A 17,904-nucleotide genomic window follows, 5' to 3' on the forward strand; every position below is an offset into this window, starting at 1 on the left:
ACCATGATGATGTCTGGGCCTGGGCTGCTGCCAAGGGCCATGTCTGGGTTGATGTCCATGACTCCTGTTATCACCAAAGACTATTTTTAGAATAGGGCTGCACAGAATCAGCCCACCCTTCACTGGCTGCAATATTCTGTAAAGCAGGCCCTACACCTTGCCTGGGCAGCACAGTAGAGCTGACCCTGTTGACAGGAGTGGTGGTAGTGGTGAACTGACCCCAAGAATGTCACCATAAGAGAGCTTGTCTTGCTCTCATCTGCCTTGTGGTGGCATGGGTGAGGGAGAGATGCCTTACCCACCTCCTCTCACCAATGTGGCAAGTGGGAGAGCTGGCCTGAGGGACATGAGGATGGGAGACCTGGTCTTGCCTCTCACTAGCTGCCACACTCAGCAGAGTAGGTCCTACACCTTGCCTGGGGGAAAAAAAAAAAGTAGAGTTGGCCCTGGTGGTATGGGTGCAGGTAAGCTAATGGAGGGTGTAAGAGCAGGACAACTGGCCCCAGCCCTTGCTGTGGGCAGCATTGGGTAAGCTAGGTAGGAGCAGTGCTGGAGAGCTTGCACTGGTGTTAAGGATAATGGAGAGCTAGTGAATTGACCAACCCAGCTACCATCCAGGCCCAGAAATAGGGCTATGAGTTGACTCACCTTAACATCCATCCCATCTATGACCTGATGGAGCATGTGAAGGGGCTGGTCCTGCAGATCCAAAGCTACAAAATTTCCATGACGTGGGGCAACAGTAGGATATCCAAGAGGAGTCCCACTGAGGGCCTAGTATATAGTATAGCAGAAGCAACACCACCCCTAAAAGTTCTTGTTATGGTAGGCCCTTCCTTGGTTAAAAAAAATTCTGAGTCTCACCAGATGTTGTTGATTTCTCAGGCCATGGTACTTGTGACTGCGGCAAGTGCAAGTGTGATGTGGGTTGGTCTGGGGAAGCTTGCCAGTACCCAACCAAGTGTGACCTGACAAAAAAAATCAGCAACCAGATGTGCAGGAACTCTCAAGATATCATCTGCTCCAATGCAGGTAAGAGCTGAATCTCTGTAAAGTTCTTCATTAAAATAGTCAAAATTTGGATTTTAATGGAATTTTATAGATGTAGAAATGGTAAACATCTGAATGAGACTACTTTTGAGTATGCATTTTTAAAGTGAAATTTAGATAAATTGATACAGAAAAGGATGTCACCTTGCTTGCTGAGTCTCAGTCAGCTGATTATGATGCATCTTTCAAGCAAGGCATTCACCAGAAATGAAGCTAGGTGATGTTTTGTGTAAATGGAAAGCAGTGATGTTGAGTGCTGGATTAAAATGTTGATTAACACTTACATGACTGACTTAATTATTTTATATTAGAGATCAAGAGTGCTTTGAATTTACACCTTAGCAGCAATGGAACTAGAATTTTCAATTTGATGGAAGTTTCAGATACTGAGTATGAACCTCCTTGAGGGTATAATGATAGCACAGTTTTTTGTTTGTTTTGATTTTGGTTTGTTTTTTTTTTTTTTTTGCAAAATATTTGTGTATTTCATAGGGGTTACATAGAAATATTGCTTAGGAGTTACAGAGAAGCTGTTAAAATTAATTAGCAAAACTTCATAAAACAACAGTTGCAGTTTAGAATGCAGTGGTAGTTAGATGCTGTAATTGTAACTAAATTGCCTCAGCATGTTTATGCATGGCACCTCAAAGTCACTTTTTCCAACTACATTGAACCTGAACATCCAACAGAAAGTACTAAAATTCCAGTGTTCATGTACTGCCCTGGAGGTTCAGCTTCAATTGTTTTGATATAGTGTGAGCTTTTGTTGTTGTTGTTTTGTTTTGTTTTAGAGCGAGAAGATTTATTTTTCTGTGACTGTGAGTGCATGAATCATCTTCATTCATCTAGGGGAGAGTTGCTTGCTATCAATTTGTTTAGTATTCTGTTCTGATGGCCTGTTTTTTTTTTTTTTTTTTTTTTCTACACCAGCGAAGGAGGGAGAAATTCAAACTAGTGAGAAAGTATTGCAAATCAGAAGGCTTTTTCAGCAACTCCACAGCAAGCAAATATGCATAACAGGCTATGAAGAACAGCTGTTTGCTTATCATCCTTACTTTAGTTGTTGGTTTGGGTTTTGGGGCCATCTGTGTGGTCAGATCCAGAGGTACAAGATTTGTTTCACATGGTAAAGGCAAACCTTTGACATTTAGACATATATCCCACCCCTGAAGCTTGCATTATTGTAAGCAGAGAGGGGACTTTTCCACAGTTTGATTGTGACAAATTGCTTAGTGTAGATTAAGCTCAGTCAGGATATTTTGATAATGGAATCAGGGCTGTATGCAGAGCTAGGGGTGTTAGCATATATTAGGCCAGGATGAGCAAACTGAGCAGTTAGATCAGACTGTGTTAAAGACAGTCTCCTCAGTTCTCTGCCTACTGCAATATTTTCTTTGCTCCTAGTAGTTCTTTGACTCATCACCCACCAAACACACACACACACACACACACACACACACACACACACACACACACACACACACAAAACATATATACAAATACATATACACACACAAACAAATGAATGTTATTGAATCTGAAGATATTTTAGGGAATGTGACTTGGTACAGTAATATTACATAAAAGAGAAAATATGCAGAATTGTTTTTCCCCACCTTGAGACAAAGTCTTACTCTTTGGGTGGTCTGGAACTCACTATAGAGACCAAGCTAGTTTCAGTTACCCTGGGATCAGCCTGCTTTGTCTTTGCAAGTGCTGGGATTAAAGGTGTGCATTAACATTCTTGGCACATTCCTATATTACAGCCATCCTCTCATTCTTTTTCTTTTTAAGGTGTGTGTGTGTGTTAATGTTGTTTCTGTTTTGAATTTTTGAAGCAAGTTCTCATTGTGTAGCTCAAGCTGGCTTAACTCTCTCTATAGTCCTGATTAAACTCAAACTTAGTGTGGTCTTCCTGCCTATGTCCCTAGTACTGAGATCACAAGCATGTGCCATTATGCTCACTGTCTTAGTTAGAGTTTCTATTGTAAAAATACACTGTGACCACAGCAACTCTTATAAAGGAAAGCATTTAATTGGGGTGCTTGGTATGAGTTCATTATCTTCATGGCAGGGAGCATGGTGGCATGCAGGCAGACATGGTGCTGGCTACATCTTGATCAGAAGGCAACAGGAAATGGATTGTCTCACTGGGTGTGACTTGAGCATGTAAGAGAACTCAAGCCTGCCTCCACAGTAATATACTTTCTCCAACAGGACCACACCTACTCTAAAAGACCACACCTCCTAATAGTGCCACTTCTTTTGGGGGCCCTTTTCTTTCAAACAACCACACCCACTGTCCATCTATCTATTTTCTTTAATGAAAAATTGCTCAATTTGACCTTTGTGATGCCTTCTCATAGCATCAGTATATTTATTATTTTCCCCAATTCTATACTACCTATATCTAAATTTGTTTTTTAAGAATTGTTCATAGACATAACTATACAAAATAAACATACAAAAACAAAAATGGACTTGGTTACACTTCATGTCCACCCACCCTAACTCTCCCCTAACCATGCCTCAGGTTAGGAGTCCAGTTAAAGCTATATTCATCTTACATGGCTTCCTTTAAATCTTGTTTTAGGGTGCTCATGTCACTTATTTGAAACACAATTGAGATTATTCATTTGTTTACTTTTATTTTAGGATTTTTTTGTTAGCCTCTCTTCCATTTATTATTAATAAGATTATAATATAGAGGATGAAGAGGGGTCAAAAGTCAACACTATGCAGAGGGTATACTCAGATTCATCAGTCTTTAGCAAAGAGAATCTCTCGCACCTGTTAGCTTTGTACGGAACGAATTGCTACTTTGGGCTTTCTCCCCCCTTACACCCCTTGTGCCATCCCCCCTCTTTAAGTATTATTTTTCAATGTTTTGTGGGGGCAGTGTGTGCACAAGAGTATGCAAGTGTATGTGCCTATGCAGGAATATAGAACCCAGAACAATATGTTGGATATCTTGCCTTAGTGCTTTAACAGGATCTTTCACTGACTGGGAAGATTATCAATAAAACTATGCTGTCTGTCCAGTAAGCTCCTAGGATCACTTTCTCTCTCTTCCAGTGCTGAAGTAATAAAAACACAGAACCTTGTCTGGCTTCTTACATAGATGCTAGGGATTTGAACTCAAGCCCTCATGCTTGTACAGCAAGCACACTTACCCACTGAGCTATCTCTCCAGAACCAGGAGTTTTCTTTTATCCTTCACATACAAGGCAGCAAGATCACTATGCTATTTAGCAGTCAGCCTCTGCCACTCAACTCCACATGAGAGTTGAGTATTTGAGAGTCTTTTCTATTCTTTTCTCAACAGCTTAGTACTGAGTTTTTCTGTGCAATGCTACTTACTCAATTTGCCTCCTATACTTAGGCATTTAGAGCTTCTATTATTTGGAAGTTATAGATAATAATCCATGACATTATTTGGCTTATCTGCATTTTCCTTCTCTTGGAGATCTTATTATTAGGATAAATATCAGGAGCGAGATTCATAGGCCAAAAGGAAAAGTTATACTCAAATTTACATTTAATCCTTGCCTTCACATTTTGTCTTAATGTATGTCTTTTGGTTTCTTTTGCCAATCTTGTTCTCACCCAGTTCTTCTTTAATGATAATTTTCACCAGCCTGTTTCATTACCAGCCACTCCAAATTGTATTACTTCCCTGTAATAGATAGTTTTGACATGCTGGAACAGAGGGTACTTCAATTGAGAAAATTCTTCCATAAGATCTGGCTGTAAGGCATTTTCCTGCTTATTGCAGGCAGTGCCATCCCTGGGCTGGTGATATTGGGTTGTATAAGAAGGCAGGGTGAGCAAGCCATGAGGAGCAAGCCAGTAAGCAGCAGTCCTCCATACCTCTGTATGACCTCCTGTGTCCAGGTTCCTGCCTTGCTTAAGTTCCTATACTGACCTTTTGATGATGAACTATTATGTAGAAGTATAAGCCAAATAAACCCTTTTCTCCCCAACTTCTGGTCATGATGCTTCATCACACAGATAGAAACCTTAACTGAGACATCTCCCTTAGTAATTCTGTCTTTTCTTATAATTCGGTTCTCTGGAAGTAGCTTGGAAGAGGGAAGGGGAGGTAACTACTGTGGGGCATAAACTGAAAGGCATGTTTAGAAGGAACTAAGAACAAAACTTCCAGAAGCTTTCTTTATATCAGAGCCAGAAAGGTGACAATGTGCAGAGCAAGGTGAAGCCTCAGCACCTGAGAACAGAGGCAAGATTGGTATTCAAATCTAGTAAGTCATCATAGAGAGAACCAGCTTTATTAGGCAGCAGGAAAAACTGGAGCTAAAATAATCAAGTACAAATTTACCAGTCCTAGCGTGTGATTGACTGGCAACCAAGAGTGAGATGTAGGATGACACAGCAGGAACACAGGAGTCTGGCACTTCTACTTGGGCTCCCATCTGCCATGTCTTGGAGGCTCAGATGTGAATTCTGCTGGATGGTGAGACAGGAAGTCTCTAAGCTGTTGGAGACTTCCCACTCTGGTGAGGAATGGTTCACATGTGTGGATGGGAATGAGCCTGCCAGTAAAAGATGTCAGTGAGGAGTCATGAAACTTGGAGGCAGTGTCAGTTCCTGCCCATCTTTCTGGACGGAAAATGACTTGTGAGTTTGCATCTCTCACCAAGTTATTCTCTGCTGCCAAACCATGGCAGGCTCCTGGTATTCCAGGACAATCTAAAATCCTTAGCCAATATTCTTCAATTCTTTATCTCTGCCACATGTACTGTTTATACCCTTTCATCTAAACCCATCAGACTCTTACCTATTCTTTTATTTTTCACCATAATTATCTACTAATTTTTCTCATCATCCCAAATCTTCTTGGCATTTCAATTCACTTACTGGAATTTTTTCCATTTATCAGTAATAACTTAAGAATTGACTTTTTCCTAATGCCTTTCTCCTCTTGCTGAATCAATCATTTTTGTATAACACGTTGGAACTGTTATGAATGTGTTTCTGTTGTGTAGTTTCCATATGATTGTATTGTATGTTTATAAAACATGGAAGTGTACATTTATATCATCTGCATTTTTATTTCTGGTCTTTGATTTATGTAATTTTCTTTATCTTATTATCTCTTATAGTACTTTGACAGAAGTATAATAGGTCACAAGGAAGCTTAATGACTAAATATGTGGGTGGTAGAGAAACAGAAAGGAGAGATGTGAAAGTAAAAGAGAAAGGTGATAATGAGGGAAAAATAAATGAAGCAGTACCAAAAATTATAACATTATATTTCAAGTAACATTTATAAATTAAAATAGGTTTCAGGAAAAAATAGTACAAGAGAATTGAGTTTAATATATATGTCAGATTCATAGGAGTTCCCTCAAGGTACAAAACAACAAAGTCAGATTCTACAAAAATCACTGTTCGTTTGTGATTTTATGAGAGGGGGCCTTACAGATAATAGCAAATTGCAGGTGATTTGGGTAGCAGAGCATGTGGAAGGTATGAAAATAAGAATTCTGTCATTTGCTTCTAAGCACCCATTTTTCCCAGTTTCAGTTCATGTTCCATGTGACAACAAGAATTACCTCATCCAGATGTATGTCTTTTCTTGTGGTCCTTGTGAAAACACAGGTGTTGGAGATCCTTAGCATCAGCTACATAATTTCTAGAAGTTTCTATCTACTGATTTTGTTCATTTGATGTCACTTTTCAGTCCTATTGTATTTGTTCTTTAACCACTGAGGCTTTGCTTTTGTGTCTTATTTATTTATTTGCTTGTTTATGTATTTATTTATTTGACTTATCTTAGCTCTCAGTTCCCAGCTGCTTCCTCAGGACCCTTTCTTTGACCTCCAGCTCTCAGCTGAATTTCCTTGCTATGTGCTTTTGCAACATTTGCACTTCTCTATTTATTTTAGCACACTTATTTCCTATGGATGACTTGATTGTCAGTTAAATTTCCAAAGATTAGAGCCATCCTGGTAACTCATAAAGTCTTAGCTTTCATATGTCCATTGTTGTGAAGCTCAATACAAAGGGAAAACTATTTATTAGAACAGTTAGACATCTGACTTGTTAATATTGTTTCGATAAAATGTTACTTTAAGTAAAATCAATCTTGTGGGATGTAGTTAAACACTCTGGCAGGGTGAGTATGTGGATTGTGGTAGATCTAATGTTTCCAGAACCTCTAACATTCTCTGAACTGCTTTGAGATTCTGTTGAGGTCCCAAGAATCTGTGTCTAAGAAAACCCACTGTGGTCTTGTCATCCTCAGAACAAAAATGTCAGCTAATGCTAAGGTGTGACATTATCAGGGTACATACATTTTTTTCATTTGCATATTTATTAATATTTACTACTTAACATTTATCTAATTATTTATTATATAAATAATGTGGTCCAATATAAGGCAAAACATTCAACAAATACTGGTGGAGAAGATGAGCAAGATTCCTTCAGTCACTTAAAAGTGTTTTAGTTCCCTTGGGCACAGGTGATTAGAAAATATTCATTCACTACTTATTTCAAAAGGCACATATAAGGACCTCCATGTTTTGAGGGGGTCACACTGATGCTCATTAAACTACTGGAGGTCAATAGTAATAACTGTGAAGTACAAATTATAATTTCTGTGCCACATTAATCTAAAAATAAGTAACTTGCCCTCTACCTCACTGTAGCCACAGAAATGTTTAATTGCAACATTAAATTGGTTTGAGTTCTTTACCTACTTGAAATAAGTATGGGAAAGCATCATTACTTATCATTTCTAGTGTGTAACATTCTTCTCATTTTTACTGTTTAGGTACATGCCAGTGTGGAAGGTGCAAGTGTGATAATTCATATGGAAAAGGACTCATTTATGGCAAATTTTGTGAGTGTGATGATAGAGAATGCATAGATGATGAAACGGACGAAGTATGTGGAGGTATGTATGTTAAGGTTGTAAAGGAAAAGCCCCTGTTTTTCACCTGTTTTATTGTATAATTTCCTTTATTTAAACTTCTCCTCCAGTTTGGTTTGAACCTGTGTTTGGAAAACCTATCATGTAAGAAGAGTTAAATGAAGACCTTCAGAGTATTCTAGAACTATTTAAATGAAAAACTACATTGCCTCCAGAAGTGAACATTAGTGATCCAACAAGCCAGCAGCACAACTCTGAAGTAGTTCTATTAGAACGTTTCTTTTGCTCACATTAGCTACTATTGCTGTGTCTTATTTTTCCGTATCTCTTTTTTTCTCCTTTTTTTATTTGTTATATTTGTGTTTTAATTTTACATATCAGCCATGGGTTCCCCTGTCCTCCCTACTCCCTCCAGCTGGATCAAGAACAGAAAGGGAGAACAAGGAATCACAGCCCATGATAAATGATGACCACATGAGAACAGGAATAGCCAGAGTGCTGGAGAGGTCCCCAGAAATCCACAATGATACATTTTCCATATCTCTTAACTGTATTCATTTTATTCTCTTTCTAAATCAAAAGTCTTTAGACAGTTCCATGCCCTATTTTAGCTCCTCTATTAGCATCCACTACATGTAGATAATACTTCCCTGACATTTTCTGTGTCATCATCATTCAGTAAGTTTTTCTCTTGAATTAATTCTTGCCCATTCCTTATTGTTAAGGGCTGTAACATACACTTTATATGCAATATATTATGTCTTATGATACCCAAAAGAATCACTCTGAGATTGTATCTACTCAAACAGTGGGAACAGAGACATAGGTAACATGATCAACATGTTCAGGGCCATCCCACCTATATGATAGCCTCCTGATTGGTGTCTGTCAACACTAGAACTGTGTTTCTGACCCTTCACCATTCACACTGTATGCCTGCCCTAGAGTTTCCAGCTCCCTGAGAATAGTGACTTCTCACCACCTATCTTTTAGTTTCCTTTCTGCTCTTCTCATGGCAAGCTCTTGCCCAGAATGTTCATTTTTGCAATTTTGGCTGGCACAATGAAATGGTAGTAGAGAGCAGTGAGTGAGAGTCACTAACTAAATTAACTCTCCTCTGCTGTTTCCAAAAGGATTCTATCCTACTTAATCTGGTCTGGCATATCCTAGCAAGATCAGGGATACTAGAACCCAGAGGTATCAGAGAGCTTTGGGAAGGCATCACAACCATAAGACAGGTTGCCAATTTCTTAACACCATTGTGGCTTCCACATAGTCTTGTAGTGTTATCCAAATGTTCTTATTTTAAACTGGAATGACCTTTGTCTCTGGTCACCTGCATGTACAACCAGACTAAAACAAATGCAAAGGAAACTCATCTGAGCCACTATTCTAGGCCAGACTCTATTGAAAACATTTTTGAAAAGGTTTTGCAGTTAAATTATCCACAGACATGATGTATTTACAATCTGGATATTTTATTTTCAGCTGATTATCAGAAAAGTATAAGAGAAAATGTTTTGGGACCAATGAGTTTTGATATACATCTCTGAGGCAAAGCTTATTTGTATATGCAAATTAAAAAATAACTTGAAACAATACAATAGGATATGTTTAACTTTCAACTTTGTTACTTGGTGTTTCTGCTTGTTTGGAATTTCATCATGCAGCATCTCTAACTACAGTTGCCAGCATCCAATAACATTCTGTGGAAGTGATGCTGCTCAGAATCCTAGAGTTTCCCATGTGTCATTCACATAAAAACAATCTGTTGAGAAAGGATTTTATAGTCTATCATTGATACCACACAGAAAAAAAAAGAGAATTTCTTCTGTCTGTTTATGTATACAGTATAAAGTTGTATTTTTTTGTCTAGGATATGCATTTTCCTGAAGCTTACATTTTATTTAAGATTCTTCTGTTGTCTTAAAGTCTTTTCTCACCCTTCATTTGAATTATTTTTCGTATCTTCTTTAAAGTGTAGATTTACATGAGCTTTCTTTCCTACTTAACCTCTTGTCTTTTTTCCTTTGAAAATAGATTCTTCTCTCATACAATGCATCCTGACCACAGTTTCCTTCCCCTTCACTCTCCCAGTTCCCCTCACTTCCCCTCTTCCCTAGGCCTACCCCCACTCTGTTTCTTTTCACAATTAACCCCTTATCTTAATGATTATTTTTCTACAAACCCTTTTTGAATATTGAATTTCATAAATATTCTAAGAACCTCCATATAAAGTATGGACATTTATTATAATAATAAACCATTAATAAAGGATACCATAATATTACAGTAAAAAATACACCTGTAAGCAATTAAAAAGTAGCCACTAGACATGTTTCCATGGTCATCCCAGAATTATGGCCCTGGAAGAAGGAAATTGAAGAATAAATACTTTAGTCAGAGTCTCACAAAAAACAAACTTTTATGACTAACAATGTCTATATTGAAAATAAAGAGGATATTCATCCATGTTTGAGTGAGATAATTACAAAGAGGAGAGCACATAGAAAATGAACTGGAAGGTAAGTAAATATTTTGGAGCCATTTAGAGAGGGTCAGATAGACATTCAGGATGGAAGTGTAGTGATGGCAGTTCATTGCAGATGGCTTTGTGGTATGTACAAGTGAACATGTAAGATTATAGCAAGGTGGCCATTGTAGTGTGACACTTGGCACATTCTTAGCTCTCATTTGTATTCTCTTGACATCAGAGTGGGAGTTTGATTGTGAGGCCAAGAAAGCATTGTGTTTTATTGACTGACTTTGGAACTTTCCACATGGTGGAACACAACAGGGTGTGTGCCAGGCTTTGTCTTTTGGGCCACCAAACAGCTCCCAAATCAGGACACAGAAACTTATTGTTATTATTTTTTGGATTCGTGGCTTAGCTTAGGCTCATTTCTGGCTAGCTCTTTTACCTTAACCTCTTTCTGTTCATCTACATGTTGCCTTGTGGCTTTTTGCCTTTCTTTACTCTACATGTCTTTCTGTCTTAGTCCATGGCTGGATGGGTGGCAGGGCGACTGGCCCCTAGTATCTCCCTCTCTCTCCACCTTCTTTCATTCTTCCTGAATCTAGATTTCTCCTCCTATTTATTCTCTCTTCCTGCCAGCCCTGCCTATCCTTTCTCCTGCCATTTGCTATTTGCTATTCAGCTTTTTATTAGACAAATAATGTGCCTTAGGCAGGCAAGGTGAAACAAATGCAACACATCTTTATATAATTAAACAAATGCAGCATAAACAAAAGTAACACACCTTTACACAGATAAAGTAATATTCTGCAGCATGAACAAATTAAACACATTTTTCCCTAGTTAAATGATATTCCACAACACAACAGTTTGTGGGACACTGTAGAATGAAAAGATGAAATATTTCCTCTAGTTTGAGAATGCTTCTGCCATGATAAAAAGAGTATCTAAGTAAATATGCACTACTACTTTCTTAATGGCTGATTTCAAATGAACAATTTTAATGACGATTTCAAGAAACATCCGTACAATAAGGCTAGCATACATTCAAGTGATGCATGTACTTCAAATGGTAGCGTAATGGACTTCCAGAGTCATTCTTGTCATTTCTTTACAAATCCGTTTTTCTTAAATCACTTTCCTTATAGGCCAAAGCAAAGATACATTGGCTGCCTTTATTTGTATAATTATGTATATAATAAGCTCAAGTGGGAGAAAAATATATAAGTTGATTATTTTCATCAAAAATCTGGGAGCCCTTGTTATTTTCAAAGGCAAAAGATGATTTTGAAGAGACAGAAAGTTAATGCTGCTTTGAAGTTGCTTTTTTCCTCACTGTATAAAATTCTTTTTGGGTAAAGGCCATGGGAAGTGTTACTGTGGAAACTGTTACTGCGAGGCTGGTTGGCATGGTGATAAATGTGAATTCCAGTGTGACATCACCCCCTGGGAAAGCAAGCGAAGATGCACATCTCCAGATGGCAAAATCTGCAGCAACAGAGGTGTGTCACTCATACATGTTACTAAGTGACTGGGTGGTAAACAAAGCTCATCACAGTTAAGACCTCATCTCTATGCATATCCTTCAGTGTGGGAGCATCATTATCCATAATCACTTTCTCTGCTAGAAATCCACATTGACACCAACAGTCTTTTTGTTCTTCTTCCTTACTAAATAGATAAGGGAAAATAAATTTGCTCTCATGCTTTAAGCTTTTCTGAGGAAATAGTCAGCATGAGGACTGGTATTTCTTTGGCATCTGTCCAAAACTGGTACAGCACAGCTAAAAGGCAATTCCTGGAGATGCTGTGCTAAATGTTTCTTGACTAACAGAACCATTGACAGCATGAGTGTTTGATTATCCAGAGGGTTGTTAGACAATCCTCCTGTATTAATTATGGGTAATGGAAGGGTTGGCTGAAATGCAGAATTGGTATACATGAACTTAACTTCTGAATGCAATACTAAAAATGTATTGAACATAATAGATACTAGAAACCTTGTATCAAATAGCTCCATGAGCCGGGTGGTGGTGGTGCACGCCTTTAATCCCAGCACTTGGGAGGGAGAGCCAGGTGGATCTCTGTGAGTTCAAGGCTAGCCTGGTCTACAAAGCAAGTTTCAGGAAAGGCACAAAGCTACACAGAGAAACTCTGTCTAATAAAACAGAAACAAAAACAAATAGCTCCATGAATTCTGACCTAAAGTAGAAATTTTAAATACTTATGCATATCAAATATAATTTATAGTTATTAACTACTGGCATAAAATCAAAATAAAAACATTTTATTAATGTATTTTGTGTACCTGTGTATATATGTGTATGGGTGTATGTTTGTCATGGCATGCCTATGAAGGCAAGAGAACAACTTGTGACAATCTGTTTTGTCCTACCATGTGGACCCTGCAATCAGACTCAGGTGTCAAACATGGCCGTATATGCTTTAACTCACTAAACCTTCTCATCATCATAATTTAAGTGGGATCATTTGTTTGTTTGTTTATTGCAAATACCTGATATTTTTCCTTCACTGGGGAGGTTGATAAAGGAGAGCCATGGTCTACTTGGTGATAAACGAGTAGCTGTTTTGCTTTCTTTAAAACCATTGAAGTAGAAACCTATAAGCTTTCTTTTCAGTTTCTATAAAGGTGCAAGTCATTTTGATAGACTATATTCATATGTTCATAGGGAAATCCTTGACACAGTGTCTTAAATATTAATAAATAGAGAAAGAGTTAAGAGTCTATAGAAGATGGCAGTCAAAAATCCTGGGCTTGCCACAAACAAGAAAGAAAAAAGCAAGGGAAACACTGTTTATGTGAATGAATTGCTTCCCACTACAAATCTCACTAACTCACTTGTGTTCATAAGCATGCCTCTTCTGCCTAATCCTTTGTATCTGATTGGCTTCATACACAACATTTATAGTGCATCTGTCCACATTGTCAAAGCCTCCAGATTATGCATACTTCATTGTCAGTGATAATCTAACCTCCAAAATAATTTTAACTCACTATTATGGTCTCACCCCCAGCTCTTAGTAATATTTGTTTGCATGGTCAGCCCTTGTCATGTTTATCATTAATTCTTTATGATATTTTGTTCTCTGTCTTTGCTTATCTTATGTTAGGTATATTTACACTTTATGACTTGATGCCTAAGACCTTATTATATGTTTGTGGGTATACTTTTGCTTTCTACATGCATTCATATAGATAACTTGCTTCCACTCTTTTAGTCTTTAGGCATTTCTAGGCTATTTTGTTTACAATACAAATTTTAGAGTTGCATGTAGTTAAATATATTTCATTTTTTCTTTTAATAATTGTGTTTTAGATATTTTGGATAAGAATAAATTTGTTCATATCTTATGACTTTATTTTGTAATTTAAAAATTTAGTCAAATTGCTACTTATTTTTATTTAAAGAAGCAATTAAGAGAATTATTTCTTTTAGTCCCAAATAATTTGCCTGTTACCTACCTAAAAACTGACCACCAACAATCTATGTAAAGAAAATATTACTGACAATTAAATACTTTCTAACACAAAATCTCCCACCTGCATGGTGACCTCTCAGTTCTGTCTCAAGCTGCTTCTCTAATCCTGTCTCATCTGACTTAACAAACTTTAATAGTCTTCCTTCACAGGCGTCCAAGACCCTACTATTCTGACCTGTCATCATACTCGGTTTCCTTAGATTCTACCTCTAGGGCTGGCTAAAGCATGTCCCCTTCTGGGTATATCCATACTTTCAACTCCTAACACTTCATTCACATACCACTTATGAAACTATTAATCATTTACATCTAATTTCACAAAATGTTGGTGAGAATGATTTTTGAGTTTGCTAGTTCTTCTGTTACTTTTACCTTCACTTTTTTGTCAAATTGTTACTAAGTTTCTTGCAGACAAAAATATGAATTGTTTTAATATTAACTTGGAGAGAAATTAACACAATGCTAATGGCATATCAAATATATCACATAATTGTAGATAACTTTTACTCATTAAGAAACCTCTGCCATGAACTTTAGATGGTTTTCCCCTTCTTAGAATATTTTTATCTAAATATATTTATTTTGAAATATAAAAGAATCAATGTTTTAAATAATAATTATGGAAGATGCTTTCTTTATACTTTTTGTTTCGTCTGGACTGCCATAAAATTAAATTTTCTCATCTAGGAACATGTGTTTGTGGTGAATGTTCTTGCCATGATGTTGATCCAACTGGGGACTGGGGAGACATTCACGGGGACACGTGCGAGTGTGATGAAAGGGACTGCAGAGCTGTTTATGATCGGTATTCTGATGATTTCTGTTCAGGTAAGGTAGCTCCTGATTCTCCTCATCTTGCAGAATCATTCTGAATCTCACCTATACAGAGAAGCTGAACTTAGATTTCTAGGCTTTCTGTATTTTGCCTTGCTCCTTTCAGCGATGCATGCAACCTCTAGAGATTTCAGACTGTCTGCAAAGGCTCAAGAAGAAACCCACCTACACTCTTAAAATTAGCCTGATCTCTTGCTGAGGAGATCCATTAGCTCCAAATATTTGTTCCATTCAGTCTGAGACTGCGGAACTAGCTGCTGGCCATCAGCAAGAGACAGCAAGAGAAACACATGCCAAAAGTTAGGACAATACAGTCTTGGGAATTATATATTCATAAACTGATGGAATTTTACTAAAATTACTCTATTGTGAAATGTAGAATTGAATATGTGTTAATGACTCAAGTATTTTATATTTTAAACATTTATGGACCAAATACTGTATGCCAGTTTGTGAATTGTGTCTCAGATACTGAGTCCAGCTGTGAAGGAAGCAAACATGCCTTGGGACTTCACAGAGTTCACAAAATACAGACCAAGAAGAAGAAAATATCTGGGGACTAGAGAGATGACTCAGTGTGTAGCAGCACTTACCATATAAACAAGAGATGTTGAGTTTAGGTCCCAGAACCTCCCCCCCCCCAAAAAAAAAAAGCTAGACATGGCTGTCTGCATGCCTGTAACTCCAGCCTAGTTCCAGGTTCATTTGAGAGACCCCATCTCAAAGAATAAGGCAGAGAGCTATAGAGGATAATTGATGTCCTCTTCTGGTCACCATGCATACAAGAACAGGAGTGCACACCCATTACACATGTATGCACTCTTCCAGTGTGAAGTTGAAGATTCCAAGCTCTTTTGCTTAATAGTCTAGAAGACAGAGATATTTTATGTATGTGTGCTTCTTTAATCTGACTGCTTGGTTGGTACATGGTAAAAAGAAAGCTCCTCTGTTTCTGGAATGTTTGCCAGCAAAGGGAGATAAAAAAAGCTATCCTACATAATCATAACTGTGTAACTTCACAGGCTGGGGAAAGCCTGCTTCCAGAACTTTCTCCTGCAAGACTCCCTCCTCTGAAAAGCCCTCAAGCATCAGAGCACATTTTACTCACAATCTTTTGAGAATTTTTTGTTACTTATTATATAATGTGAGTGCTTTTCTGTATCATCAGTGTCACTACATTGGTTATTTAAAAAAGCTAACAGTTATTGAGTGCTTTTTATATGCTAAGCATACATGGAGGCTGTGGGGACAAGAGCTTGTTTAGTAGTCTAATTATGGAGATATGTCTATTCACAGAGGGGGGCATGCATGGCAAGGTGCTACTGCATCACAGATGTGGAATTCTGTTTTAAATGTAGCCTTTCAGATAATGAAATATAAAGAGGGCATCCTAGACAGGACGAGGGGAGGAATATAATACTCACTTGGGACAAGAGTGAAATGATGAGAATGTAGGATGAAGGAAGTAGATTACTAAGGGGAACGCTGGCTTGCCATAGAATGATAATGTTATATAGGTCAATAGGGAGCTTTTGATGTATGGGAACAGAAGGCTGCCACCATCATCTCGTTTCTAGCCTGGTTATCTGAGCAAATGCTGGTGCCATTTACAATAGTTGGTTATAGAAGGAAATTTTCACATTTGTTTTGGGACATTGTGAGACTAAAGGCAAGCCAAAGGTGATAAGTTTTTTAATCCTTCTGAATGTGGAAGAGGCTAAAATTGGGATTTTTTTTTGTTTTTTTTCTCCTTTTTTTAATTTATTATATTTGTGCTTTAATTTTACACATCAGCCACGGGTTCCCCTGTCCTCCCCCCTCCCGCCTCCACTCCCACCTTCCTCCCAGCCCCTCTCTCCCATTCCCATCTCCTTCAGGGCCAAGACTCCCCTCGGGATTCAATTCAACCTGGTGGATTCAGTACAGGCAGGTCCATTCCCCTCCTTCCAGGCTGAGCAAAGTATCCCTGTGTAAGCCCAAGGTTCAAAACAGCCAGCTCATGCATTAAGGACAGGTCCGGTTCCCACTGCCTGGGTGCCTTCCAAACAGTTCAAGCTATTCAGTTGTCTCACTTATCCAGAGGGCCTGATCCAGTTGGGGGCTCCACAGCTTTTTGTTCATAATTCATGTATTCCCATTAGTTTGGCTATTTGTTCCTGTGCTTTTCCAATCTTGGTCTCAGCAAAGTGCTAGAGAGGTCCCCAGAAATCCACAATGATACATCCACTGTAGACTACTGGCAATGGTCGAGAGATAGCCTGATCTGACCTAGTCTGGTGATCAGATGGCCAAATACCCCTAACTGGAACTCTCATCCAATAACTGAAGGAAGTGGATGCAGAGATCCTCGGCCAGGCCCCAGGTGGAGCTCCAGGAGTCCAATTGTTGAGAAAGAGGAGGGACTGTAAGAGTGTGAATTGTTAAAATTGAGAATTTAAGGTTGTGACCATTGAGTTGGAAGTTAAATTATAATGAGGTTCATGAAACACCATTGAGTTTTTAATGCTTTCTAGAGGCAAACACAAATTGAATTATAGACCATATAAAATGAGAAGACAAATTAAATGATTAAATAAGGTGTGTGTGTGTGTGTGAGAGAGAGAGAGAGGCGGGGGGAGAGAGAGATAAAGTTTGTGACATGTGGATGTGATGGTCACTCTTCTTTTTTCATGAATTCACTCTCCCTTGTTAGATCCATATGATCTTGATCTTGATATTTGGACGGGCTTGGTCATTCATAATTACTGCATTGTGATCATTCATTGTACTGTGAGCTGGTCCACCCCACACTCTGAGGAGATGGATCAATAGGTGAAGGTGAGAAATGGTTCCATAGTTGACCCTTTTAGCCTTTCATAAACTCAGTTCCTGTGGTATGTTGCTCAGGATTAGAGCTACTCTCCTAAGCTAAGCAGGTGGAATGTCTCCAAAAATTCATGTTTTCTTAACTTAACCTCTTTACTCCCTTCTGCCTTATTTCCATTTTCTTCCCATTTCCCACTCTTTTCTAACCAGTAGATTTCAAGGAAAGGTTGAATAGTTATGGCTCCATGGATGGTGGGACTGGAAGGGGGAGAGAGAGAATGATTCATCCTTTATATGTGGCCTCATGTAGGTGCAGACAGAGGTAGGAAGAAGTGATAGT

The 17,904-nt window shown here is 38.2% G+C and overlaps 1 protein-coding gene across 1 annotated transcript in view; it reads left to right on the forward strand.

Annotated features, from left to right (window-relative positions):
• The window catches only part of Itgbl1 (integrin subunit beta like 1), a 305,701-nt gene that overhangs the window by 171,537 nt on the left and 116,260 nt on the right, over positions 1 to 17,904 (forward strand). The window contains exons 4-7 of the mRNA XM_036198544.1: positions 886 to 1,032; positions 7,850 to 7,972; positions 11,786 to 11,926; positions 14,613 to 14,753. Of these exons, the coding sequence (XP_036054437.1) occupies positions 886 to 1,032; positions 7,850 to 7,972; positions 11,786 to 11,926; positions 14,613 to 14,753 (552 nt within the window). The remainder of the gene's footprint in view (positions 1 to 885; positions 1,033 to 7,849; positions 7,973 to 11,785; positions 11,927 to 14,612; positions 14,754 to 17,904) is intronic.

Source organism: Onychomys torridus, chromosome 9 (assembly GCF_903995425.1).
Source record: "Onychomys torridus chromosome 9, mOncTor1.1, whole genome shotgun sequence".
NCBI classification, from domain to species: Eukaryota; Metazoa; Chordata; class Mammalia; order Rodentia; family Cricetidae; genus Onychomys; species Onychomys torridus.